The sequence below is a fragment of the Hyperoodon ampullatus genome, assembly GCF_949752795.1.
Source record: "Hyperoodon ampullatus genome assembly, chromosome: 14".
Classification (NCBI taxonomy): Eukaryota; Metazoa; Chordata; class Mammalia; order Artiodactyla; family Ziphiidae; genus Hyperoodon; species Hyperoodon ampullatus.
In genome coordinates, this window is record NC_136927.1 from 21825732 (window position 1) to 21853592 (window position 27861).

The window sequence follows — 27861 nt, forward strand, 5'->3', positions numbered from 1 at the left end:
TGTCTGTATAATCTCACCAAACATCATGTTTTTGAGATTTGTCAATGCTATCACCTGTGTCAGAGCTTCACTCCTTTTCATGGCTGTGTAATAGTCCACAGTGTGGGCAGACCCCATTCTGTTTATCCATCACCTGTTGATGGACAGTGGGGTTATTTGGAACAATGACGCGTTTGTGTAAGTCCCTGTTCTCAGGTCTCCTGGAAAGACACCTAGGAGTGGAGCTGCTGGGTCGGACAGTTGCTCCGTGTTTGATCGTCTGAGGAACCGCCAGGCCGTTTCCACAGCGGCTGCCGTGTTTCCTTCTCGCCGCTGTGCACGATTGTGTTTCCCAGGGTCTCTACCTCCTCACCCACCCCTGCCATTTTACATTTTATTACCAAAGCTGCTCTAGTGGCTGTGTACACAGGCTTTTAAATGAATTATTTTTATTAAATAATAGAGAAAAACAGTTAAAGTCAGAAGGTAAAACGTTTACAGAGAAAACCAGCATTCTGTTGTCTCTTCCCGCCTCCCTAACCCACCCCTTCCCAGAGGGAGCCCTTCCCGCTGTCCTGGTTTTAACCACTGGCACAGCCTCCCTCTCGTGTAGATGAGGCTTATAACCCACTCAGACGCTTTGATCCCTTGCAGCCTCTCAATATAATTTGTGTTAGTTAGGACACTGGTTTGGCTGTTTAAAAAGGACCAAAATAACAAATATCTTGCCTTATGCCAGGCAGAAGTTTGTTTCTTTCTCGCACGATGAAGAGCACAAAGCTTGGTGATGGAGGTTTCCAGCTGTCAGGCCCACTCTGTCTGTGGTTCAACTTCAGAAGTGTTTTCCGTCTTATTTTCCGAGGTGGCCGCCCCAGGTTTCCTCCCCAACACGCCCGGTGCCCCCAGCAGGAGGGGCAGGAAGGAGGGAGGTCGTCCCCCATCCCCCCGACCCCCCGCGTGACTTTATCTTGTTACCAATAATAATTAGCTTGAGTGCTCACTGTCAGATACTGTTATAAGTGCTTCTGTGCATTTACTGCTTTAACCCTCAGAGTCTTGTAAACGCTGTTGTTTTCCTTTCACAGGGAAGGACACAGGTGCGGTCAGACCTCGAAGCTCGCTTGGGTCACCCGGTGAGTAAGTGCAGCCCCCTCCCTGGGGGGCTGACCCCGACTTGGGGCGGGAGGCCGGTCAGAGGTGCCTCAGTTAATAGTTAATGTTTAATGCGTGCTCTGCCGTAGTCTAGCCCGGCCGGCCTGCCCGGGTCAGCAGGCAGGAGCTGCAGAGCGTAGAGGGAAACCCGTCCTGTGTGCTGCCTCTGTGCGCCCACTGCCCTTCTGAGTTAGAGGCCTTCTCCAGTGGAGTCTGTGACACCCTTTCTTGGGCTGATGGGCCGCGGTCACAGCCGCCCCTGGGGCTCCTGACCACCTCTCCTGTGTCGCCACCACAGTGGCCAAGAGGTGAGCTTGGGGGTGTGCACACGATGACGGACAGCAAGGACTTAGAAGCTGAGATCCACCCCCTGAAGAACGAGAACAGGAAGGTGCAGGAACATCTGGGAAACCCAGCAGGAAAGGAAACCAGCGTGAAGCCGCCCCCGCAGTCCCGCCTCTCCCGGTGCCGGACGGTGGCCTTTTTTCTTTCGCTGTTCGTCTGCCTTTTCGTGGTGTTCGTGGTTTCCTTCATCATCCCATGTCCAGACCGGCCGGCGTCACAGGGGGTGTGGAGGATCGATTACAAGGCAGCAGGTGCGGGCGGCTTGTGGGGCAGGGGTGCCGAGTGTCCCCGGGTCCCCTGGAGTCTGGGTGCTGGGGGCCGCCTCTCAGGGAAACAGGAGCGTCCTCAGGAAGGACGGGAGGGGGGTCAGGAAAGGAAAGTGGCCCATTTGGTTACTTTTCTGAATTAAAAAAACATTAGTAAAACAGAGCAACTGGCAGAATAGATGTAGCGAAGGCCATTCAAAATGTGAAAACCAGGCAGCAGATTTGTGGCTGGGTCTCCCTGACGTGCTCCAGCCGAGTTTCCAGTCCGCCCCACCGCAGTCGAGCACACTTGATTTCTCTCTCGTAAAATCTTGGCCTTTATGGGAGCTGCTGAGTCAGCTTTCCTCTGGGCACTTCCCTGCCTGTTGGGAGTTGTCCCCGTATCAGCGGGCGTGGGTGCTGACAGCCTCGCAATGTTTCTTTGCACAGACTTGAAGCCCTCTCTGGTGGAATAAGGGGAATTTCTTGTTTAAGCCCCACTGACGGTCAATTTTGTTCAGAATTTGGTGCCTAATTTTCAGAGGGTGAAGTAATACATGTTTGTGTTTATTTTTGGCAGCTTAATTGAGGTATAATTTATTATAATATTCACTTGCTTTGAGTATACGATTCGATGATTCTTAGTCAGTTTAAGACTTGGGCACTGGGACTTCCCTGGTGGTCCAGTGGTAAAGAATCTGCCCTACAATGCAGGGGACGCGGGTTCAATCCCTGGTCAGGGAACTAAGATCCCACATGCCGCGGGACAACTAAGCCCACGAGCCACAGCTACTGAGCTTGCGCACCTCAACTAGAGAGCCCACGTGCTGCAACTAAGACCCGACACAGCCAAAAATAAATAAATTAATTAATTAAAGAACTATTATTAAAAATAATAATAAACTTGTTTTAAAAAAAAAAAACACTTGAGCACCTGTGCAGCTGTCGCCACAATCCAGTGTTTAGCACATCCATCATCTCTACACGATTCTTTGCCCGCAGGCCCCAGCCCCGACTCCAGCCCCGGAGCTGCCAGTGGGCTTCCCATCTCTATACACTTGCTGTTCCTGGACGTTTCATGTAAATGAAATCATGTAAGATGCATCTTTGGCCTCTCTCACTTACATGAGCTCATCCGTGTGGTAGCGTGTTCCTTTGTGTGGACAGACCAGATCCATTGACCAGTTGGTGAACATTTGCATCGTTTTCAGTTTTTGACTGTTATGAGTAACACTGCTGTGAATATTTGTGTACAAATCTCTGTGTGGACATATGTCTTATTTCTCTTGGGTAGGTTGCCAGGAGCAGAACTCTTGAACCTCGTGGTAAGTTTGTGTTTGACTCCTGTCACTGCCAGGCCTTCCCCAGCAGCTGCACCGTTCCATGTCCCCACTGGCTGTGTGGGAGAGGATTCTGGCTCCTCCACATCCTAGCCAACACTTGTCATTATCTTTTTTTTTTAATTAATTAATTTGTTTGTTTGTTTTTGGCTGCATTGGGTCTTTGTTGCTGCACAAGGGCTTTCTCTAGTTGCAGTGAGTGAGGGCCACTCCTCGCTGCGGCGTGCAGCTTCTCACTGCGGTGGCTTCTCTTGTTGTAGAGCATGGGCTCCAGGCATGCAGGTTTCAGTAGTTGTGGTGCACGGGCCCAGTTGCTCCGCAGCATGTGGGACCCTCCCGGACCAGGGCTTGAACCCATGTCCCCTGCATTGGCAGGTGGATTCTTAACCACTGCACCACCAGGGAAATCTCTTGTCTTTTTTAGTGTAGCCTTCCTAGTGGGTGTGAAGTGGTACCTAATTGTGTTTATAGTTTGCGTTTCCCTGGTGACTAATGATGTTCACGTGGGTTATTAGCCATTCTTACATCATCTTTGGTGAATGTCTATTCAAATCTTCCGCTCACTTAAAAATATGATTGTTTTATTATTGAGTTATAAAAGTTCTTTTAACACAACATTGTAAATCAGCTGTGTGTCAATAAAAAAATTTTAAGTTCTTTATATGTTCCAGGTGCAAGCCTTTCATCACGTATGTGATTTGTGAATATTTGTGACCCATCTGGGGCTTGTCTTTTTATTTTCTGTAGTGTGTCTGTCTGCTGAAGCACAAAAGTTTCAAATTTTGATGAAGTCAAACGTATCATTTTTTTAGCATGGGTTGTGTTTTTGGTGTCTAAGAACTCTTTGCCTAATATAAGGTCATGAAGATTTTCTCCTGTTTTTTCTTCGAGAAGGTTGAGAGTTCTCACTCTGCCGTTTAGGTCTGTGATCCATTTTGAGGTTGTTTTTGTGTAGAGTGTTTGGTGGAAGCAAGTGGCAGGATTTCTAGAAACGGTCACACATGCCTCCCTTCCAGCAGGACCGTCTCAGAGGCACAGGGGCACTGATGCTGCAGAGCTCCCGTGAGTCTGGGGGTGGGAGGCATGCATGTCGACAGTGTCGGGAACGTGATCCTTTCCTCACTGAGTGGCCTGGCGCCTTTGCTGAAACGCATTCAACCATCAGTTGTGTTCTGTCTTTCTGCGTCCTTACACCACTGCCGCATCGACTTGATTTCCATAGCTCCACAGACGGAAGTCTTCCAACTCTATTCCTTTATTTCTCCTCAACATTGTTTTGGCTCTTTGGGTCCTTGGCATTTTTATAAAATTTTAGGAGCAGCTTGTCAATTTCTGTAAAAAAGCCTTCTTGGGTTTTAACAGAAATTGTGTAGAATCTATAAATTATAGTTTGGGTAGAGTTGCATCGTAACAGTATCCAACCTTGCAGTCCCCGTATAGGAGGTAGGTCTCCATTTGTTTAGATCTTTAATTTCTCTGAACAATGTTTTACAGTGTTCAGTGGGCAAGTCCTGCACTTCTTTTGTTAAATTTATTCCAAAATGTTCTTTTTTTATGAGTACTTTTATCTAAGCATATTTTTTAATTTTATTGAAGTATAGTTGATTTACAATGTTGTGTTAATCTCTGCTTTACAGCAAAATGAGTCAGTTGTACATATATACATTCTTTTTCATATTCTTTCCATTATGGTTTATCCCAGGATATTGAATACAGTTCCCTGTGCTATGCAGTAGGACCTTGTTGTTTATCCATCCTATACATAATAGTTTGTGTCTGCTAACCCCAAACTCCCAAACCACCCCTCCCCAACCACTGAATGTTCTCTTTGATGCTCTTGTGATAGGAATTGTGTGAATTTAATTTTCAAGTTCCCTTTGGTAGTTTATAGAAACACTGCTGGTTATTATATGGACCTTTTAAATTGTGGCCTTGAACTCATTAACTAGACTAGTAGGGGTGTATGTGTGTATTTAGAATTTCCTACCTACAGAGTCATGCAATATGCAAAAAAAAAAAAAAAAAAAAAAGAGAGACGGTTTTACTTCTTCCTTCCCTTTTATTTCTTTTTCTTGCCTGATTTCATTGCTCGAATCTCCAGTACAATGTCAAACAGATGAGGTGAGAGCAGGTATCTTCCTCCCAATCTTGGGAATAAAACATTACATGTTTCAGCAGTAGGTGTGCTAATAGCTGTAGGCTTTTTGTAGATGCCCTTTATCTGTTTGGGTTTTTATCATGAAAAGGTGTTAGGTTTTGTCAAATATTTTTTCTCTGTCTGTGAGACAACTGTGTGGTTTTTGTTCTTTATTCTGTGAACCTGGCATATCACCTTGATTTTCAGATGTTAAATCAACCTTGCATTCCTGAGGTAGAACCCACTAGATCATGTTGTACAATCACTTCTTCAGGTTGCTGGGTCCAGTTTGCTGGTTTGTGTCTGTATTAGTGAGGGGTATTGAACATAGCTTTCCCTCCCTCCCTTTCTTCCCTTTCTTTCTTTCCTTCTTTCCTTCTTTCTTTTTTCAGATTATTAGCCCCATTTTATTTTATTTTTTTGGCCATGCCACACGGCTTGCGGGATCTTAGTTCCCTGACCAGGGATCGAACCCATGCCCCCTGCAGTGGAAGCATGGGGTTCTAACCTCTGGGCCTTCAGTGAATTCCCAAACACAGCTTTCTTTTCTGGTGATGACTTTGTCCTCATAGATGGGGAGAGAGCAAGGGCCCTCTCTCGTCTCCCCTGATGGTGGGTGAAGCCTTCAGACTGCCCGGAATATGTGGGGTCTTATCAGAACCAATTAGGGTGTCTCACTTTCTGGACCATCTCCCTATGTGTATCTCACCCTGGAGCTGGCTCCAAAGTTGGCCTCCCCTTGGTCTGCCCCGGAGATCACTCCTGTTTTCAGCCCCCCTGGCAGGAAGCTGCTGCTTTCTAATCTCACCCAGTGTGGTACCTGGCTGATGGAGGGTGAGCATGGGAGCAGCCCAAGGTGAAAGGCCCCAGACGTCCTCTGTTCCAACCCACGGCTCAATAGTGTTTCTTAAATCTGTGCCTCTCGATTCAAGGTGTGCCTTCAGTCTGGTTCCAGCGTCCTGAAATGGGTGCTTTTGACAACTTGGCCTCATTTTACTGTTATTTTTGGAGGAGAGGATTTATTTGCCTTCACTCCATGATTCTGGAAGTCTTGTGTCTGGTATTCAGTTTTATTTTTAATTATGGTAAAATACACATCACCCAAAAATCGCCATTTTAAAGTGAATAAGTGGCATTCAAACATTCACAATGCTGCATTGACCATCATCACTATTTTCAAAACCTTTATCATCTCAAACAGATATTCTGTGCCCAACACACAGCAACTTCCATCCTGCCCTCCTGTCCACCCTCTGGTAACCTCTGTTCCACTTTAGTCTCTAGAATATGCCTGTTCTAAGTACCTCATATAACTGGAATTGTCTGTTTGTCTTTTTGTGACTGGCTAATTTCACTGAGCGTAATGTCCTCGAGGTTCATCCATGTTGTAGCATGTTGCAGAACTTCATTTCTTTTTATGGGTGAATAATACCCCATTGTATGGATGGATCACATTTTGTTTATCCATTCTTCTATCCATGGACACTTGGGTTATTTTCACCTTTTGGCTGTTGTAAATAATGCTGCTTTGAACATTCATGTACAAGTAACTGTCTGAGTCCCTGCTTTCATAATTTTATTTTTATTTTTGGCTATGTTGGGTCTTCGTTGCTGTGCAGTGGCTTTCTCTAGTTGCTGTGAGTGGTGGCTGCTTTTCGTTGCGGTGCGTGGGCTTCTCATTGCGGTGGCTTCTCTTGTTGTGGAGCACCAGTTCTAGGGGCACGGGCTTCAGTAGTTGCAGCACATGGGCTCAGTAGTTGCGGCACGCAGGCCCCAGAGCATTTGGGCTTCGGTAGTTGCATCACGTGGGCTTAGTACGTGTGGCGCACAGGCTGTAGGGCACACGGGCTCAGTAGTGGTGGCTCGCAGGCTCTAGGTGCACGGGCTCAGTAGTTGTGGCACACAGGCTTAGTTGCTCCGAGGCATGTGGGATCTTCCCGGACCAGGGATCGAACTCGTGTCCCCTGCATTGGCATGCGGATTCTTAACCACTGCGCCACCAGGGAGGTCCCCTCGTGGTTTTGATCTGCATTTCCCTTATTACTAGTGATGTTAAGCATCTTTTCATGTGTTTATGGACTATTTGTATATCTTCTTAAGAGAAACATCTATTCAAGTCTTTTGCTCATTTTTGAATTGGGTTGTTTGTTTTTGTTGTTGGGTTGTAGGAGTTCTTTGTATATTCTGGATATTAATCCCTTATCAGAGGTATGGTTTGCAAATATTTTCTCCCCTTCTGTGGTCTGTCTTTTCACTCCCTCGATGGTGTCCTTTGATGAAGTACAATTTACTTATTTTTTTCTTTTCCTGCCTGTGCTTTTGGTGTCGTATCCAAGAAATCATTGCCAAAACCAATGTCATGAAGATTTAGCCTCTGTGTTTTCTTCTAAGAGTTTTACTGTCAGCTGTTAAGTTTAGGTCTTTGATCCATTTTGAATTCATTTTTGTATATGGAGTGAGGTAAGGGCCTCATTTTGTTCCTTTGGTGTTTGATTTTAAAGCATGTAGTTTATCATTTGAGTCCTTGAATGAAGGAGGGGGTAGCCCCTGTGAGTGTGGACATGTGGACTCCAGACCCCAGTCTGATTAGGGAGGGACTCGGCCCTGAGCAGAAGGTGCAGAACGTCCATTTGTGATGCCCAGGTGTCCTTAACAACTGACACCCGAGTGATGAAGAATTGCTGCTTCTCTGAAGGGGTGTGGGGCTGCCAGCCCACGAGGAAGCAGCGCTTCCCTGTGGTAGCTCCGCGGGCAGCTGCACCTGGCACTCAGCCCCACGGCGCCCAGAGTGGGGCGCGTCAGGCCTGGCCTGGGAAAGTAGCCGGTGGTTTCCTTTTCAGTCGCCTATGACTTTCTGGCCACAGAAGACGTGAACAAGGACAGGATCCAGGATGTTCTCTTTCTTTATAAAAACACCAACAGCAGCAGAAGCAATTTCAGCCTCTCCTGTGCTGATGAAGGTAATTTTGTTTTTACCCAAAAACTGAGGAGCTCCCTGCAGGAGGAGGAAGCCCTCACCCTCTCGGTTTTGGGGGAAGCAGTTGGTGGAATTTCTGGGAACTTTCATGTCACTCTCCTTTCCCGCTGGGCTGCTGACGCCATGGGGTCAACGCCAGGGATCCAGGGACAGAGCCCAGGGCAGGGCCACAGCACGAGGCCGGCATGCTCAGCCCTGCAGACCTGGGTCTCTCCCTCCAGGCTTTTCCTCCCCCTGCACCTTTGTGGCCGCTGTGTCGGGGGCCAACGGCACCGTCCTCTGGGAGAGGCCCGTGGCCCAGAACAGGGCCCTCGTGGAGTGCGGTGTCCCCCAGCCGAGGGGCAGTGGGGCGTCTTCTGCCTGTATCATCCTCGGCATACCTGGCCCTTTCATTGCGGTAGACTCGGTCACAGGTAGGCTGCTTCCCGTGGGTCCCCCAGGCCTCCGCACACGGGTCCGATGCCAGGATGCTCTGAGAAGGGTCAGCCCGGGCTCTTATGGGCAGTGTAGCTGGATAGGAAGGAAGGCACGGGTGGGAGGGGGACGCCCCATGAGGAGTCACACTTCACTGTTGTCCCCACCTAAGTCCCGCCTGTGCCTGCGGCACGGCACCTGGAGGGGGTGGGGGCATTGCTGACCAGGCCCTGGGGATGGGGTGTGTGGGCCTGGCTAGCTCGAGCCCTGAGACCTGCCTTAAGGCAACAGGCCCTGGTCCTTTTCCAAAGCCCTAAGGAATTCTGTGCCTTGATGCTAGGTTTGGGGCTAGCAGCACTTCCTTTGTAAGTTGTGGTTTTAAGAGTAGGGAGGAAAATAAAGAGCAAGCTGGAAATATTTTAAGAAGAGAAGAATCCGACTAAAATCGGGTGTGGGCAGATTGTACTTGGGTCAGATGCTGTCAGGTCAGGACCTTCAGTCCCCGGGTCCATCCACAAGGCTGCACTTTCATTCTCGTCCTGTGCACGGGGCAGAGGCTGCATGTGTGACCCCAGTGGGCGGCAGGGAGGCCAGGCCCTGCCCATCTGAGGGGGAGGATCTGCGTCAGCCAAACACTGGAAACAGGATGAGAAGAAAGGAGGGGGCCGTGCTGCCCCAAAGTGATGCTGCTGACACGTGCCTATGGGCGCCAGGCGGCTCCACACGCACGTCTGTTTCCATGGCGGCACAAGGGCCCTGTGCTTGGTTTTAGGGGAGACCCTGTGGAGCCGTCCCAGCAGCTTCGGGGGGAACGTGTCCGTCCTGAGCCCTCTGCTCCGGGTGCCCGACGTCGATGCTGACGGGGTCCCAGACCTGCTGGTCCTCACCCAGGAGGAGAACCAGGTACAGCCCTCGTTCCAGCCACGTGGCCTCCCCCGCTGCCCCGAGCTCGGGTGCCTGCAGACCCAGCGGGCACTTCTGGGCCCCCCAAGAGTGGCAGAGAGTGCGCTTTCCCACCGGTGCCGTGGGCGCAGCTCTGAGGATGGTGCGGGCGGCCCCACGTCTCCCGGCATCAGACACTGTAGGTTCGACCCAGCGGGTGGGCCTGCTCCCCTTCTCCGTGTGCTGCAGGTCAACGGCTACGTCTATTCAGGCGGCACCGGGCAGCAAGTCGGCCCCCCGGGCAGCCTGGGTGTGGATGGGACCAGCGGCTCCATCCTCTATGTCACCAGTGCAGGTGCCCACTACGTCCTCATCCCCTGCGGTACGTGGCATCCGCTGCCCCAGGGCAGCCTCCCTCGTGGGCCTGCTGGCACCTGGGAGGAAGCAGGTGTGGGGCTAGTGGCTCCCGCTCTTGTTCCAGGGACTCGAAGTCATCGCCCGCTGACAGGTGACGCAAGGCTCTTCTTTGTTCACAGGCACCTCCCTCTGCAGCCACTCAGTGAAGGGCCTGTATGAGAAGGCCACCGGGAGGGACAGCTCGCTCAAGAGCGACCCCCTCTGGGAGGGCAGGCTCAACGCCACCTCCCACAGGCTGCAGGAGCACAGGTCGGGGGTGTGGGGGCCTGTGCACGGGGCCCTGGGCACAAGGAGGAGCCGTAGGGCAGGCACAGGGCCCTTACTTTGTGTCAGGTGTCTGAGGTCGTCCTGGGCTCAGACTCAGTAAACCGGCAAACAGAAGACGAATAAAAACGGGGGAGAAGATGCCCTCCCCTGCCCCGGGCTCACTGGTCCCTGCATCCAGTGAGGGCCTTCCTTTTAGTTTGAAACTGGAGAAGTAAGAAAGATGAGGCTGAGCCCTGGGAGCCTGAGGGAAACAACCCGGCAGGCAGCGCTGGGGAGGGTCCCGTCCCCAACCCTACCCGGGGCCCTATCCCGTCCCTCCTGCCCGTGTAGCTCAGGAGCTGTCCGCTACCTGATGAACGTTCCGGGGAAGGTGGGTGAGGACCTGCTTCTCGTGAGTTCCGAGGCCTGCGTGCTGCTGGACGGGCAGGAGCTGGTGCCCAGGTGGACCCTCGGTGCAGCCCAGGTCCTGAGGTATGGGGTCCTTCTCCAGGGAGCTGGGTACCCCAGCGTGTCCCCCCACCCCCACCCCTGGCGGCCCTGGGGACAAGGCCTGTATGCTTCTGCCAGAGGCCACTGCCTGTCACCTGGTGCCACCCTGCCCTGGGGGAGGGCAGTGAGACCCCTGGCGTCAAAGCTCCGGCCGGTGCAGGTGCAGCCGCAGCCTATCCCAGGTATCTCCTTCAGAGGCCCGTGTGAGCCCTCCTTCCCTCTCCTTCCAGAAAACCCATCCTCGGCTACTACAAACCCGACATCCCGGCCATGGTCATTGAGAACGGGACCGGCTCCGAGAGACAGGTTGCGGCACTTGCTCCTGGGTCCCACCTTTGCCCGTAGCTGAGGGAAGCTGGTCTGAGCCGTAGGCTGAGCGGGGACCAGAGGCTTCGGTGAGCCGCCCTCTGGGACACAACCCTGTGCTGCCCCTCCCTCTGCAGATCCTGCTCCTGGACCTCAGCTCCGGGGCTGTCCTGTGGAGCCAGGCTCTCCCAGGCCTCCCCAGGGACCCGCAGTCCGCCAGCCTTCCCACCGCAGACCACCGCTCCGCCTTCTTCTTCTGGGGCCTCCACGAGCTGGCTGGTGCCAACCAGACGGTACAGTCTTGGGTCCTGGTTTGTGGCATGGGGTGGAGCCGGTGGCTGGGTGAGTGCAGATAGATAGAAGCCACGGAGGGGAGGGTGGGCAGGGCAAGGAGGTCCGGGCTTTCTGGGAGGAAGTGGGTGCAAGGGGCGGCAGCTGGAAGACAACCGAGAAGGGTCAGGGTCAGGTGGGGAAGGGGGGCGGGAGGTGGGTGTTCTGTGGGACGCCGGTGGCCACAGCTCTGGGTGTGGTCCCAGTCAGGAGCGTCCGGGAGGGTCAGCCTCATGCCCCCGCCGCGCTCCCTGCAGGAGCCCGGAGCTGCCGGGCACCGCCTGTACATGTTCCACCCCACGCAGCCCAGAGTCCTGCTGGAACTGGCCAACATCTCCACCCCCATTGTCACCTTCCAGGGTGAGTGCGCCCCGCATGGGCCCGGGCCGCCAGCCATGGGAGGCCTGTGCTGGCCGGTCCCGGGACCTGATGGCCATGTCCCCACAGCGGTTCTGCTTGAGCCGAGCCGCCACGCTGCCTACATTCTCCTGACGGGCCCGGCCAGCCCGGATCCACCCGGCCTGGTCTCCGTGGCCAAACACAAGGTGCGGGACCTCATCCCGAGCAGCAAGGTAGTCCGTCTGGCTGAGGGTGGCCCCGACAGTGACCAGGCCGTCAGGGACCGGTTCTTTCGCCTACGGTACCGGAACGAGGCCTAGACGTGGTTTGGCCAGAGCCCGAAGCAGAGGCGGCTGCTATAGTTTCACATCCTGGGAAATCAGCCCTTCACTGGCTCGGTCTGCACGCCGACTCCTGACCTGGTGACCTGGCAACGCTCTCCACTGGGCCCGTTACCCCAGGGACGTGCCGGGGCCTCTCCCCTCTCCCGCCAGCATGCCAGGTCCTCACTCAGGTCCCCACTCCGAGCCCCCCCCGGGTCTCCCTGGGCAGAGCCCGTGCTGGCAGCAGCTCACCCTCACTCCATGCCTGGCCAGAGCCTCGGCTGCAGAATCCCCTCCCTCTTTCCGTCTGAGCCTTGCCTTCTCTGTATTGTCTCCCTGGGGTCGTGGAGCTCAGAGGGTGGTGGGCCCTGGGGTGGCTTGAGGCAGGCCCACACCCCAGTGTGGTTGGTGGTAACTCGCCCTGGAGAGCCCATGACAGGGCCCATGAGGAATGGGTCCTGGGAGGATGTGACGGATGGGCTGCCTGGAGTTGTGAGTGTCCCTAGGACCTGGCCCCAGGATGCGCCCTGGGGTCAGCGTGCACCCCTGGGTACACACTGGAGCTCCTTGTCCCTCAGGGATCCCTGCACCCCTGGGTGTGGCCAGCGGCCCCTCCTTCCTGGTGCTTGGACACCCCCCCATAGCTGGTGTCACCTGATGCAAGACTCACCTCTGTGCCTTGGTCACCCCAGACCCGCCTGGTGCTGTGGGACTCAGCCGTGCCCGGACAAAAGCAAGCAGCCTGATGACCCTGGGTACCTCGGGAAGAAATCAGAATAAACACTGGTTTTGCACTGTCTGGAAAGCCCTGTGTGTGCCTGTGTTTGTCTGCTGGATCAGTGGGAAAGGCTGCTGGGGAGGTGAGGCCAGCACCCACACCACCCAATCAGAGACTGGGAGCGTCCAGCACGGCCTCCAAGTGCATCTCAGGTCTGTGGTTCCCGCCCTGCTCACCCACAGCAGGCTAGGAACCCAGCCTGTGGGCATTCTCCCACCCGGGACAGGCAGGGGGTCCCCCAGCACCTGTGTCCTCTAGGGCTGAGCTCTGGTAGCCGCCCAGGCAGGAGGAGCCCAGGCAGGGGGCTTCAGTGAGACGAAGGTTTGGGTTACCAAAGTGATGGGGGCTGTTGTGGAGAATCCTGCAGGAATTTCCTGAAGGCGCTTACGTGTGACAAGCCTGCTTCCAGAACCAGGTCTGTTTCTTCTTGTGCAGGCCTGGGAGGCAACGACAAGGCTGAGGTTGAGGGGTTGGATTCCCTGTCCCTGTGAGAAGCCACCTGGGCCCAAGGGCCCAGGTCTGGGTCCACAGCAGAGGAGGGAGGAGCTGGCTCTAGGCAGGGACCAGCCTTCAGGTTCCAGGACGATGTGCAGGAGTTCGGGGTCTGGGCCGCCCCGGAGACACCCTCACCAGTGCACCCTGGACTTGTAAATAAAGCCCACACTGTGCTCCGTGTCACTGTGATGTCTTAGGGCACAGCTGACCCTGGAGAGGCTGGGTTCAACACCAGACAGCCCCCTGGACTCTGTGCTCACTCTCCCCTGGAGGACTCGGGCATCCATGTGCCGCCAGAGCACAAGCTCCCCACTGTCTCCCCAAGTCTGCAGCCTGAGCCCAGCCCCAGGCCTACAGACCCCACACAAGGGATCCTCCACCCACTGCCTCTGACACCTGAACTTCCCATTGTCCTTCACCACCTCCCTCACCAGTGCATGCCTCACCCACACGCCACACGTGCATGCACACCCACCACAAGCACACCCACCACGTGTGCACCCACCACGATTTGGACCACAGCAGGACAGGCTCAGAGTGAGGACCCAAAGGTCTTTTATTTCTGGGCTGGGAGTGGGAGGGTGTGGGCAGCCCTGAGGGAGGGGTGGCGCTGCCCAGCTGAGCCAGTCTGGCTGCACTCCCAGAGGAGCAGCTGAGTCTCAGGGGGCCCTCGGAGTGGGGGCTCCCTGGTGTCTTTCCCTAGAGGCTCTGCCGCCCTGGCTGTGAACCAGGGCTGGCTGTTGGAGGAGCAACGATGCTGGAGCCATCTCTGTACAACACCGGGGAGAAGCCACGGGCCTCGGGTGGCCACGGAGGCGGAGAGGCCACGGCCCAGGGGGAGCAGCACCTCCCCCTGCACGCCCACGCCCCCTGCTGGCGGCCACCTGACTATGAATCTTGCCCTGGGAGTCACCAGCCGGGTGGGAACCGGCGTAGAATGCCAGGTGTGCTGCCATCTTGTCTCAGTCCAGGGCACCCTTGCCCTGGGAATCAGCACCCGAACAGTCCCTTCTGGGGGAGGGTGTGACAAGGGAAAAGGTGGAAGCCAGAGAGGTCGGTGCCCCCGTAAGGCCGGGCGCTTGGGGCCCGAGGAGACTCCCGTGCCGGGGAGTCTCAGTGGCTGCAAGGACCCTGGGCAAGAGGAGTTGATGAGGGCAAGATGGCCCCATTCTGCCCCTGCCCAGGCCCACCTAGGCCTCCCCGTCACCACCCGAGGGCTCCCTGGAGGCGGAGGCAGAGGCAGGAAGGAGAGCAGGGCTGGGGCTGGAATGGCGCGGCTTCCGCATGAACGGGAACACCCTGTGGAGAAGAAGGGGCCTGAGCGCAGGGCGCCACCCCCGGCATCCCACCTGCCTCCCTGGGCACCACCTGGCTGACCGTCGCTTGGTCTCCGGGGGCACCACGGCCTCCGCCAGCAGGTCTTTGTACAAATCCGACTTCAGGAACCTCGGGTAGGAGTCCTGCAACAGACAGCATCTAGACCTGACCCCTTCCCACTCCTGGTCTCAGCCAGCACTGCCCAGGCTCCTCCAAGGGCGGGGCCCACAGTGGACTGGGCTGGAGCAGCCTCCCCAGACCAGCCCAGACCGGGTCGGACTCAGGGAGACTGGCCCCCAACCACGCAGGAGCCCGGTGCCCACATGGGGAGTGAACGTGGCGCCTCCTGCGACAGGGAACCGGTGTCACTGGTTCTTGCAGACCCACAGAGTGAGGCTGGGCACGTGGAGCGGGACAAAGTCACGATCGACAAAAACCACGGGATTCAATAAAGAGGGACAGGAATCTACAAACCCGGGTGTTATATTTCTAAAAGAAAAATACACATTTTAAATTGTTAGCTTTTGGTGGAGGGGCAGGGGTATAAACGAGATTTAGTTGAATGTACTTTGTAGATTGGATTTTGAAACTGTGTAGATATTTTAAGTAATTATAAAATAAGCAACCCCCAAACACTGAAGGGGGACAGTGAAGCTGGGCGTCCAGCGGGCGACACCACCCTAGCCACACGTAACCGAGTGTCCAAGGGGCGTCTGAGGGGCGTCTGAGGGGCTGTGGACAAAGGACCGAAAAAACAAACAGTAAACGACTCTCAGTCACTGTGAATGGTAGTGTCGTGCTGCTCAGTTGAGCTACTGAGTGAATCTCGAGAAAAAGCAAGTGAGTGATTATGTTGGCACCACTGAAAACCCAGGTTTTCAGTAGGGGAATGAGGAGCGAGAGACAGAGGCCAAAGAGGTTAAGGAAACTCTGTAATCCTGATTCCGAATTAGAAGTATCAGTATGAACTCCTGGTATGTTTTAGTTAAAACACCTATTTCCTGATTCTGTCCACTGAATGTCCTGGGAACCATGACCACCCCTGACGCTATGACGGGTCTGATGTGCAGGTCATGGTTTCTGAACACCACCCCCGAGGGAGGGCTGAGGGCCCGAGGAATGACTGGCTCTAGGTCTGGAGTAGGACGGCCCCTTAGAAAGCTAGGAAGCACCATAGATTTCGGACACGTCACAGGACTCGAGCAATCAGCCGGAGAGGGGGACCTCTGCACGTCCCATGAGACAAGGACTGAAAGGGATTGAAACCCATCAAGTATGGTCAAAACGTGAATTTACAATGGTATTAAAAGCATCCCAACCTCACTGACTACCCTTGGCAGATACCAGGGGTCCAACTGCTTATTTTGAAAAGTGGTAATTAAAGAAGGAATCAAGGGACTTCCCTGGTGGTCCAGTGGTAAAGAATCTGCCTTCCAATGCAGGGGACGCAAGTTTGATCCCTGGTCAAGAAACTAGGATCCCACAGGCAGCAGGGCATCTAAGCCCATGTGCCACAACTCCAGAGCCCATGCGCTCTGGAACCCGAACGCCACAACTAGAGAAGAGAAAACCCACACGCCACAACTAGAGAGAAGCCCGCGTGCCACAACGAAGACCCGATGCAGCCAAAAAAATTAAGAAAATAAATATTTTTTAAAAATTATGTTTAGGACTTCCCTGGTAGTGGTTAAGAGTTCACCTGCCAACGCAGGGGACACGGGTTCAACCGCTGGTCTGGGAAAATCCCACATGCCGCGGAGCAACTAAGCCCACGTGCCACAACTACTGAAGTCCGCGCGCCTAGAGCCCATGCTCCGCAACAAGATAAACCACAGCAATGAGAAGCCCGTGCACCGCAACGAAGAGTAGCCCCTGCCCACCGCAACTAGAGAAAGCCCGTACACAGCAGCAACAGACCCCAATGCAGCCATAAATAAATAAATAAATAAATAAATAAATAAGTTTAGAGGAGGAATCAAGCCTTGGTCCTGCCTTTCCTCTATGATCGGTACCACTGGGCCAGCAACGAGCAGAGAGAGGAGGCATCAGAACAGGGAGGCAGTGATGGGTTAGAACATCCCACACCCTCATGAAATCATGGAACTGGGCCAGACTGTCAAGGCTGCTTTCACCACAAGAGAGAGAGAGCTGGACTGACATCCCTCCTGAGTGGAGAACACATCGGACACCACCTCTGAAGTAACTATTCCCAACCAAACCGAACCACCAACAACAAAACTGAAAACAATCTGATCAAGGAACACAGTGTCCACAGAAGCTGGAGAAAGGAGGACGGATTCTCCCCTGGAGGCTCCAGAAGAAACCAGCCTGCTCTCACCCTGATCTCAGCCCCGAGACCCCATCAGGCTTCTACCTCCACAGCACAGAGAATAAGCAGCAGCGGGAAACTAGCCTGAGGTCACGTGGGGAAGGGGACGCGACTGGCCACTCGAGGGCATTGAGTAAATACTGTTGGTGTTTCGGGTGTGATGCTGGCCTCTGCAGCCACGTTGAAAGGGAAGCGGTGGCTGTGTCCTTAAAGGGAACTTCCTGCAATACCTACAGGCAGGAAGTTTGGAAATGGCTTTAAAGTCGGGGTGGGGTGGGGTATGGTAGGCCACTGGACAGGATGGACTGTGAGTCCGGATAGGCCCCGAGCCGACAGTTTGTGAAGGTGGGCTGTAGGTACGTGGGGATTCGTCATTTACTTTTTGTTCATATTTGACCTTTTCCACGTTAGAACACTTTACAACCACGGCTGGACAAGCCCTGCAGCTGCCCTGAGCTTCGGTTTGCTGCTCTGTAAAGCGCGGTGTGAGCTGCGGGACTAAGCTGGCAGGAGCCGCAGGGAGCGGGTGCGGACCAGCCTCTGAGCTGTGGCCACTGAAGCCACCTGACACCGGCTTGGCGGGGGGGCGGCGAGGGAGGAGGCGCCCACCTTCTTCATCAGCATGTAGATGTGCAGCTGGGCGTCGTCCAGCACATGGCGGTGCGGCCGGCCCAGGCCCACCAGCGTCCGCTCCATCGTCCGGCTGTCGATGTTGACCCAGCGGGCAGCACCGGGGGCCAGGAACTGCCTGGCATGGGAGAGGGGAGCCCCGGTGGGTCTGGGCCATTCGGGCTGCCCGCTGCCCGCCCCCCGCCCCACCCTGCGGCACTCACTGGTACACGGCGTCCACCAGGGCGGGGACCTGGGCCTGCCCTCCGTGGCGCAGCTCCTCACAGGCCTCCCAGAAGCTGAGGTTCTCGGCTGGGGGTCCGGGCACCGGGTCAGGCCCACCCCAGGCTGGTGGAAACCTGGGGTGGGGGGGCTCGAGCAGGGAGCAGGGGAGGGGGCTTCTCACCACTGAACTCTTTCCTGAGAAAGTCCGTGAAATGGGCCCGTCCCACAGGGTCTTCCAAGAGTTCCCGGAAGCTGAAGGCCCACTGCTCCACACGGAGCCTTGTGGGCACGGCCGCGCTGGGGGAAGGGCGGGTGGGTCAGGAGCACGAGGAAGGCAGGGGCACACCTGCAGCTCCTGGCCCACTCCGGGCTCACCTGGGTGCATTCATGGCCCAGTAGGTATCGTTGTCTGTGACCCAGGGGTTGCTGGGCAGGCAACCCGACATGATGGGGTCGTGCGGCCCACGCTGGCTGCTAAATTTCAGGTACCTGGGGGTGGAGGGTGGTGCCAGGGCCAGTGCAGGGAGGGCGCTAGAGGAAGGGTTTGGGCTCTGGGCTGGGGGTCTCCAGCCACCACCCCCATCCCACTCACGCCTCAAGGCAGACGGAGGACTTCACCCGGGCCCTGCCCAGTGCCTTTCGTAAGCACTCGACCTAGGATGGGAGACCTGTGACGGGCGCCGGGGCTGGGAGCCACCAGCCCACCCTTACCCTCCCTTCTGCCCCCAGGACCTACCTCCCGCCTGTAGAAGTCCACGGTCTTGGTCTGGAAGGGGCCGGTGGGCTGCAGTTAGAAGGCAGGTCCCTATAGGGACTGACATCCCACCCCTGCCCTGCCCTCCGGAGCCCTGGCCTCTAATGCAGGGGTCTGACTTTCCAGGACGCCTCCTGGGGCCTCAAGTCTGGACATTTTGGGGTGTTCACCAAGCCTTCAGGTGCTCAAAGTTGCCTTGAGTTTCCCCAACTGTCACTATTTCATGTTTTCAAATGTACTGAAAGGAGGGGAGGACAGCCAGCACCCTCAGGATGCCTGTGATGCCAACCTTTCCTCTCAGCTATCTTTGCGTGACTTTGATGGAAATCACAAACCTATGACCGTGAACTATGATTTTGAAGTCAGGAAGGTGTTTTCTCAGAAAAGTACTAGATGACTCTGCTCTATGTTTTGGGTGTCGTGGGATCTGACCGAGGACTCTGCTGCTACAAAGTTCGGACATGTGTCCTGGTCAATTCCATCCAGTTTGGAGGCTTTGGAGGCACATGGTTCATTCGGCCCTGGTTGCTCGGGCCCGTGGCCCTGCTCGCCACCCCTCCAAGTCCCCACAGACCCTGATGCTGCCCTGGCCTGGGGGAAGAAACCCCCTCCCCCCATAGGGTCTACTGTACTTACTTGCACCGAGGGCAGCAGGTGGGAGGTGAGAGAGAGCAAGAGTTAGCAGGGGGCTGGGAGTCGGGGCAGTGAGCCGGGGAGCAAAGCAGGAGACTTGGAGTGACTGAATCATGGGACATTTGGATGGACAAGTGGACAGGTGGGTGGGCAGCCCCCAAGCAGTCCCCTAGTGGTGGAGCGGGGGGGTAAAGGGGCAGGGGGGGAGGTGGAGGGGTTAAGGGAGGTGGGGGCACATGGAGCGGAGGGTACTGTGCAGGGGTGGGGAGTGGCTGGGTGTGTGTGCACGCAGGGTCCTCACCATCTGCACTCGCCCAGCAGTGCAGGAATCCCGCTCTGGACCTTGCTCCAGCACGCTGGGGACCCCAGGCTGCAGAGGGGGGATGAGATGAAGCGGGGGCACAGCTCAGGCAGGCTGCTGAGACCCTCCTAACCCCATGCACTGAAGCTCTGCACCCATGTCAGGCCCTAATGTGGAAACACGCTCAGGGGAACTCGGGACCTGTATGCTCTCTGCTCATCCCCACCCCAGGGCACCCTCCCTGTCTAGCCCACCCTGGTCCCCTCTCCAGCCCCTCACCCAGCTCCTGGCTCCTAAAGCAAAGTCTGTGACCTGCCCTCAAGCCCCCCGTTCTTCCTCGCCTCAGCCAAACTCACCTCCGAGCTCCTGGCTGCTCAGGCCAGAATCCCAGCCCTACCTGACAGCCCCTCTGGCCGCACCTCGTCCTGACCATCCCGTCCCCAGACACACATGCCTCACCGGAGGCCACGGGCGCCATTACTGGTCTCTCCACAGGACCACCGCCGGCCCTCAGCCCACTGCTCAGCCTTGGCCACGCCCACTCCACCCTCAACGCCGGAGACCCCGTGACCCTCAGGTGGAAGATTAAGGGTCATTTTCCCAGAGACACTACCCACACCTGATGAGGTAATCAGGCCCCTGGGTGCCTCTCTTTTTTTTTTCATGGAGTTTTTTCCCTCGGAGCTTCTATTCATGGTCTGCTGCGATTGCCCCTCACAGCACACATCTGTGTCTACTGGTCTCTCCACTGCCCCACACAGTAGGGGGACCTCAACCCACCTGCCAGGCCCACGGATCTGGGTAAGGCCTGACCCCAGAAGCTCTTGGCCTGTGACCTCAGTCCCTCATGCTGCAGCTAAGCCTGCCCTCACTCACCTCCCCCCACCCCAAGGGCCTTCAGGTGCTCTCACTCACCCCCCCACCCCACCCAGGGCCTTCAGGTGCCCACATTCTGCTTCCTTAGACCCAGAGAGAAGCTGCTGTGTCCTAGTCTGTGGGTGGGGGCAACTCAGGCCTGGCCTTGTGACCTTTGGGTCCTCATGAACCACAGAAACAGAACTTCCTGTCACCTGACAGGATCCCTAAAAGCACGTCCTTCCCAGGGGTCAGAAAGCAGGTCCTCCTCAGCGAGCACCTGAGGAGGCACACTGACCGCTAGCAGGACTCCGCTGCTGTCCAAGGACCACCCCCCACAAGGGGCTCACCGGGGGCCTGTTCACCAGCCAGTACGTCTGCTCCTGGCATGCGATGACCAGCCTGTCCCCCTTCCTGCGCTGCTTAGCTGCCCTGGGGGGGGTAGGCAGAGCTGGGGGGACACTGTGCCCACCACCCCACCCCCCACTTCAGGCCGAGGCCTGGGCAGGCAGCCAAGCCTGGGCGCACTGTTTCTGGTCCCAGGGCTGCCAGTGCCCGGGCCGGGGGCGTGCGGGGCACGCAGGGCGTGGTCTCACCACAGCTGCTCTCTTGCCTGCATCACTACCAGGTCCCACGTGTGGCTAATCTTCCTGTGCAGCTGGTCGTAGTGCTCCTGCGGAGTGGTGAGGTCTCCAGTGGGAAACTCCCTCTGGTGCCCAGCTCTGGGGTGTGGACCCCCCACCTCCCCTCTGAGACCACCTAGGGTGTTTGTGCTTGTGTATCCACATCACCCTGGGGTCTGGGCTGTGTGCTCTAGGGCCACAAGTAGGGGACTGGGCTCCTCTGGCTGGATTCAGCCTGGGAGGGGTGGGGAGGGTGTCCCACCTTTTCGTGGTCAACCAGGCGCCCCCGCTTTCGGATGTTCTTCTTGGCCAGGTAGATGGCTGGAAGGACAGGGCACAGGTTGCAGAGGAGCAATGTCAGCTCCCCCTCCCCTGTGGCACCACACCTGCAGCCACCAGTCCTGGGAGTTTGTCCCCGGCTGGTCCACCCCTCCTCACTCACCATAGTCCAGCTCAGCGGCTGGCCACAGGGTGCTCATCCAGAAATAGGGCGTCTGGTGTGGAGCAAGGACAAAGGTATCTGTGACCTTCTGGGCCTTCCCCGCCCCAAGAGTCATCCCCACCCTCTCAGCTCCCTTGGGAAGAGACTGGGCTGGCTGGGGGGGTATCTTCCCACTGCCCCAAGGCTCAGCTGACCATCCACCATTCCCTCCACCTGGACCGAGCTGCACTTGGTTCACTGACTCTGGGCTCCCTGCCCAGGCCCAGGAGGTAGTTGTAGCGCTGGGGGGGTGGGGACTGAGGGCAGGACCTGCCGGGGTCCCTGGTGTGGCCACGGAGGGCAGGAGGGGGTGCTCCATCATGACTGAGGACGCACACTGAGGTGCAGGGATCCTGTCCTTAGGCCCCTTCTTCAGGGCTGGGGCCTAAGGACCCCGGGTAAGCTGGTGGAGTCCTCTGCAGGTACTATGCCTTATGGGGCCCTGCTAAAGGTTAAAGTTCCCTCCCCTTAACTTGGTCTTTCTGTCACAGGGACGCTTCCAGTCCAGGCCTTTTGGGGAGGGGGCAGTGGACCACAAGATCTGCGGTGACATCACAGGTCCTGCTCCTGCCCCAGCCCCACCCCTTCCAGGAGTACCCGCCAAGGCGCTGCCTGGTGGGACGGGTCCTACCTGCTCCCAGTTGAGCCTGACCTGGAACCTATAGGGCGTTTCATCCAGCCGGAGCTCGAGGTGGCAGGGGTCTCGCAGTGGGTATAGGTAGCCATGCCGCACTAGGAGGGTGCCCAGGTGCAGGGCCTCTGGGGAGCAAGGTGGTGAATTCTTAATGGGGGGAGCCGAGCCAGGTCCCCCAGCACAGTGGGCTTGGCCCCAGCCCTAGGCCATCAGCACAGCGACCCCAGGGCTGGGTATGGGCGCAGGAAGAGCAGCGGGCTGACCCCTTACCCTCCTCTGTGATGCAGTACTTCTGGATCAACCACTCCATGATGTCGTTGCCTGCATAGCAGAGACTGGGGTAGGGGGAGGCCGAGGCAGGGCCGGCACCCCCCTCCCCGCCCCTGCAGCACCTCACCAGTCACTGCGTGAGGAATGACGGTGACGAGCAGGCGCTGGCTCCGCATCTTCACACCCTGGTCGGGGTCCTGCATACTCACCACCATCCGCTCCATCTGGGCAAAGGAGGTTGAGGGCCTGCGGTGGCCTCCTCCCCCACCCCAGATCCAGATGCCCCGGAACAGCCCGGGATGCGCCGGATCAGTGTGCTTGAAGGAGATTAACGCTCACTGACGTGGGATTTCAGGCCGTGGCTGACCGCGGAGGCGAGGGGGGGCGCGAGCGAGCGGCGACCCCAACCCCGGGGTCTCCGCCGCCCCACCCCGTTCACACAGTGTCATCGCCCCAGACCCGCGTCCACACTCGCGCGCTCGCGTAGTGTCCACACTCGCGTGCACCCGCACTCACTCCTCTCCTGCCCCTCCCGGCCTCGCGTGTCGGGGGTGGGGGGCGGGCGGGATCCCGGCACCCACCTTGCTCAGATGCGGCCTCTGCGCGCGGGGGTGCCCGCCGTGGGACGCGGGGCCGGCGGCCATGGCTGAGGCAGGCCCAGCGGGGCGAGGGTGTCCGGCCGCCCCGCCCCGCCCCTCCCCTCCCCTCCCCTCCCCTCCCCTCCCGGGCCGCCGCCCCGCCCGCGAGTTAACCCTCGGCAGCCGCGGGGTCTGGGGTCTGGGGACGCGCGTCCGATCATCCACCTCGAGCAGGCTCCCCTCACGTCACGAGAAACCGAGGCCCGTGCCCGCGGGAGCTTGCCTGGAGCTTCGAGAGGGGCTTGGACCCACCCGGACAGCGTGGGGGGAATCAGCCTCTGCTGGGACGGCGGTGGGGGAGGCTCAGAGGTGGGGTGGGAACTCAGGGAAAGGATGGGGACTCAGAAAAGGGGAGAGGGGACTTGTGGGGAAGGAGGGCTGGGGTGGATTACAACCGTTTAGGGTCACTGTAAACCCTCCCCCATACCCACCTCCTGTGTGGCGCCCCAGGATGTGGGCGACCAGCGGTGCAGGGGCTGTAAGGTCTGGGTGAGGGGTCGAACTGGCCTAGGAGTGTGTCCCTGCAACTGTGACACTGTCCCTGACGCATGCAGATGCTACCGGGCTGGTATGACACTGCATGGCTGCGTAGGTGTGCTGGGCGGGGGCCCTTGAGGCCTGGGAGAATATGGCAGGCAGCTCACTTCCCCTCTGCTGCACTGATGATGCCTGGGGCACCAGTTGGGGAACAGACAGAGACCCCACCCGGGTTACCCCGAAACTGTGGGAGACTGTGGGAGGGGTCTTTACTGGGAGAGAAGATCTCAACACCTGCCCCCCAAGATTCGTGGGCAGCCTCTGGGCTCAGGGCCCAGCCTGGCCATTTCTCTCCCTCCTCCAACAGCTTGGCCACCCACACCCCTTTTGTTGGGGACATTTTAAAGTGGTGCAAACATGTCTATTTCTGATTTTTAGGTGCTTGGGGCAGGGCAGGATGTCGGGGTTAGCCTTTGGCCAGAGCCTCCAACATGGCCATCTGAACCCATTTCCACTGCAGGCAAAGCCATGTCCAGGCTGAGCTGGGGCAGGGGTACTGGAGGGGTGTTCTACCCTTCCCAGGTGCCATTCTCCCTTACATGCCAGTGAAATTCTCTCACCCAGCCCCACCCACACAGGTGGGGTCAGGCTGGCCCCAGGCCTGGCTGTCCTCTCTTCATGGATGGGCTTCCAGAGAGGCTGAAGGCCCCCAGAGGCCAGAGCTGTCCCCAGCCTGGGGACAAGTGGCTTCCCTGACCACCCCAGGGAAGGGGCAGCAGGATGTGACCCTAGAAGGGCTGGGCTCCGGCTGGGGAGACCCTGCCTTGGAAAGACTGTGGGCAGGTGCGGCTCCAAGGGGGACAGTCCCCACCCTAGCACACGTGCCGTCACCACCCACGGCCTGCTGGCCTCCTTCTCAGATAGGGGGCTCCTTTGGGCCAGGGCAGATCCGATTCTTGGGTGTCCTCAGAAATGGGGTGCGGAGGGGTGTAAGGAAGCAGGGGAGCTCTAGCTGGTGTTCTGCCTGCTCCTCCACTTCGACCCAGCTGTCCCCAGCCTCAGGAGCTCACCCCCGCCCCGCTGACCCCCATCTACCTGTCACAAGGTCTGTTTAGGCATCAAGACCAGAGGCCCCTTCTGTGCGCCCCTCTCAGCACTCCACCACCCCGTTCTGTTTCAGATCAGTGTCCTTTTCTCCCCAAGGATGGGGGCCTCTGAGCATAGAGCATGCAAAGACCCCTCCACCCCCCGCCACGCTCACACAGCCCAGTCAATAAACACTGGAATAATGGCTGTGTCTCCAGACTGCACCTCACTGTGTGTGTGGACACTGGCCCCTCCGTGCTGATGCCTGTGAACCTCTGGGGTGCGGGGCCAGGAGGCTGTGCAGACACACACAGCATCCCCCACCCCCCAAGGCTGGGCAGACTCTAGGAGTCCCCTCTGCCCAGACATAAATAAGCTCCAGCGGGGGTGGGAGTAGGGGGAGGGGAGGGACTGTCGGGCCCCAGGTGCGGCCTGCGCTGCCTGCAGGTAACGAGAGCCTGGGGACTTGTGGAGGGGGGACGCACCTGCTCCACTCGCGCCCCAAGTCCCACCAGCCCCGCCCAGAGGGCTTCCCCGGAGACTCCCCAGGCTCCGGGCGGCGCCGTGGGGTGGGGCAGCTCTGATGGCCAGAGCCGGGTGCAGGCGGGGCTGGATGCTGGGACCGTGACCGCGGCGGCTGTGCGGGGTCCGAGTGCGCCCGCGGCGGGGACGACCGGGTGCCGGCGCCAAGCGGGCGACACGCGCGTCTCTGCGGGGCTGCGCGGGGTCCGCGGAGCGGCTGGGGGCGCGCGGCGCGGGCGCGGCGCTGGGCGCGGGGGGCGCTCCCGGCCGGGATGAGCTCACCGCAGTCGCGCCGGGGCTGAGCGCCGAGCCGGGCGGCGGCGGGGCGGGCGGCGGCTCCTCGGCGGCTCGGCGGCGGGGCCGGGCCGCGGGCCACCATGCTGGGCCTGGACGCGTGTGAGCTGGGGGCGCAGCTGCTGGAGCTGCTCCGGCTGGCGCTGTGCGCCCGAGGTGAGCGGGCCTGGCTAGGGCCAGGGCGGCCACGTGGGCGGGGGGCTCAGCCCGGGGCGCGGCGGCTTCTCCCCCGCGGAAACTTTGGGGGCGCTCGTGGGGACCTCGCGGCGGGGTCCCCCGGCAGGGCTCTGACAGGGGTGGGGGGCTTCGTCCGGGCCAGACACTCATGGGGCAAGGGGTCAAGAGTGGGCGGGTCTGTTTGTGAAGCCAGGGTGGCAGGGGGGCCCTCTCCCCGTGGGAACCTGCCCCTGAGGTCCCATCTCCCTTGGGTGGGGCTGGGGCTCCTTCAGGGAGGGTGTGGATCCCGGGAAAGACTGGAGCGCAGTGGGCAGGAACTCGGAAAGACCCTGCCCCAAGGCACCATGGGAGCTTCCCCTAGGACTGTGGGAAGGGCTCAGAAAGACCCCTGCGTTAAGGCGCCGGGGAAGGGGCTTAGCTGACTGGGTCTGGAGGCACCTGGGGAGGTGGCCTCAGAGCGTAAGTTGAGGGGTTTAGAGAGAACCACCCCTACCCTTCAGGAGCATTATGGAGAGGAACTCCCAAGACTGTGGGGAGGCATTCAGGGAACGCAGTCCCTGAGCAGGGTGGTGGGGACGCTGAGAGGTGTCCGAGAGCCTTATGGGAATATGGGAAGAGGCCTAGGGCACTGGGGACCCTGGAGAGCAGCGAAAAGGCAGAGCCTCTGCTCTAGAGAAGACCTCAGTGGTCACCACTCTGTAGTGGTGGACCCTATCCCTTGGGGCTGTTCCCCATTTGGGGTCTTCCTTCCCCCTACAGTCAGGGAGGGGCCTGGGATGAATGGGTGGGGCAGAAGGATGCAGCTGGAGCCTCCAGGGATCACCTGCCTCCATCTCTTGGGAGCCTTCTCCACTCCCCAGGCCCTTCCGTAAGAGGCTGGGTTTGGGCACTGCTCTGCATCTTCTCGGCCCACCCCTATCCCAGAGCTCTCACCGGACTCCTGTTAAGTTTGGGCAGCGGGAGGTCCAGCTGGCCAGACGGCAGGCTCCAGCAAATACCAGGTCAGCTGGCAGCAGCTGCTCACACACCCTCCCCGACCCCCAGTCCTCCTGACCGACAAGGAGAAGGGGCAGCTGCCTCCAGATGAGGTGCTGGATGAGGCCGTGCCGGAGTACCGGGCCCCAGGGAGGAAGAGCCTCCTGGAGATCCAGCAGCTGGACCCGGACGACGAGAGCCTGGTCAATTACAAGCGGGCGCTGCTGGGGCCTGAGCCGCCTGCCGTGGGTATGCCCACGCCCTGGGCTGGGGTGGGGAGGGTGGGTTAGGGTTAGGGCACCTGTACACTTCTGGTTTCTCTTCAGACCCAAGCCTGCCCAACGTGCAGGTGACCAGCCTGACACTGATGTCTGAGCAGGCCCCAGGGCCCATCACCATGGACCTCACAGGTAACTCCCAGGATGCCTGGTGCGACCCTGAGCCCCAGGCAGGGACCTCACAGGTAACCCTCTCCGCAAAATACAAACTGATCTTTGGGGTAGAGACCTGGGCTCGTTGCCATGGACCTCTTAGGACCCCCCCATGCCCAATCCCAAGTACTCAGACCTAGACCTCACAGGTACAGGCCCCCCATGGGGGCTCCTGGGGCAGGGTCTCAGCCATCCCAGGAGTTCACACTTAGCTGCACTTTCCCTAACAGGGGAGTTGGCTGCGCTGAAAAACCGGGTGTTTGTCCTGAAGGAGGGTGTTGATTACAAAGTGAAGATTACCTTCAAGGTGAGGGAGCTGTCACGGGGGACACCAGCCACCCACAGGCCCAGCCCCCCAGGTTCCCCCTAACACCCTCTGTCCCTCAGGTCAATAAGGAGATCGTCAGTGGCCTCAAGTGTCTGCATCACACCTACCGCCAGGGCCTGCGAGGTGAGGGCTGCGTGGAGGGGGCAGCCCAGGGGGAAGGCTCGGGGTGGGGGCCAGTGGGACAGAGGGCGGCCCCTGACACCCTCGCCCTCCCCCAGTGGACAAAGCCGTCTACATGGTGGGCAGCTATGGCCCGAGCGCCCAGGAGTACGAGTTTGTGACTCCGTTGGAGGAGGCGCCCCGGGGAGTGCTGGTGCGGGGTGCCTACGTGGTCACGTCCTTCTTCACCGATGACGACAGGACCCCCCACCTGTCCTGGGAGTGGGGCCTCCACATCTGCCAGGACTGGGAGAGCTGAGCGCCCCCTGTCCCAGGGCTGTGTTCCCACTTGCGATCCTGGTCTCCCCCACCTCTGTCAGTCGCTGCAAGGGACCCCTGACCGTTCCCCGGCCCCCTCAGTGGCCAGACCCCCCTGCCCTCTGTCCTGTCCCGGGATGCCCCCTCCCCAGGCCTGGCACTGTGCCCTGAACAGTCCTATTAAACGTTGCTCTGTCTCGGTGCCCTCGGTGTCGCCTGTCTGCCTCCCCACCCCCGGGGTGGGGGGGCCTCCCAGCCTTATCTTCCCTG

The 27861-nt window shown here is 58.1% G+C and overlaps 3 protein-coding genes across 3 annotated transcripts; 2 read left to right on the forward strand and 1 right to left on the reverse strand.

Moving 5' to 3' along the window:
* Window positions 1–1462: 1462 nt before the first annotated feature.
* On the forward strand, window positions 1463–12741 carry FAM234A (family with sequence similarity 234 member A; the record flags this gene model as incomplete). The annotated part of the gene is made up of 11 exons (XM_079718837.1): window positions 1463–1727; window positions 8039–8158; window positions 8397–8588; window positions 9362–9492; window positions 9721–9853; window positions 10008–10137; window positions 10486–10626; window positions 10875–10950; window positions 11088–11243; window positions 11538–11640; window positions 11728–12741. 11 exons carry the CDS (start codon window positions 1463–1465, stop codon window positions 11937–11939), a joined length of 1659 nt encoding a protein of 552 aa, XP_079574963.1. The 3' UTR covers window positions 11940–12741.
* Window positions 12742–14405: 1664 nt separating this feature from the next.
* On the reverse strand, window positions 14406–22890 carry RGS11 (regulator of G protein signaling 11; the record flags this gene model as incomplete). The annotated part of the gene is given in 16 exon segments (XM_079719144.1): window positions 14406–14675; window positions 17471–17609; window positions 17695–17834; window positions 17836–17992; window positions 18071–18184; window positions 18288–18349; window positions 18432–18461; window positions 19384–19452; window positions 20589–20670; window positions 20835–20911; window positions 21124–21182; window positions 21304–21355; window positions 21995–22101; window positions 22247–22297; window positions 22374–22470; window positions 22828–22890. Coding segments are annotated over 16 exon segments (1569 nt in total).
* Window positions 22891–25346: 2456 nt separating this feature from the next.
* On the forward strand, window positions 25347–27592 carry ARHGDIG (Rho GDP dissociation inhibitor gamma; the record flags this gene model as incomplete). The annotated part of the gene is made up of 6 exons (XM_079719259.1): window positions 25347–25419; window positions 26485–26664; window positions 26742–26825; window positions 27077–27153; window positions 27234–27297; window positions 27393–27592. The coding sequence occupies 6 exons, from the start codon at window positions 25347–25349 to the stop codon at window positions 27590–27592; spliced, it is 678 nt and encodes a 225-aa protein (XP_079575385.1).
* Window positions 27593–27861: the final 269 nt, after the last annotated feature.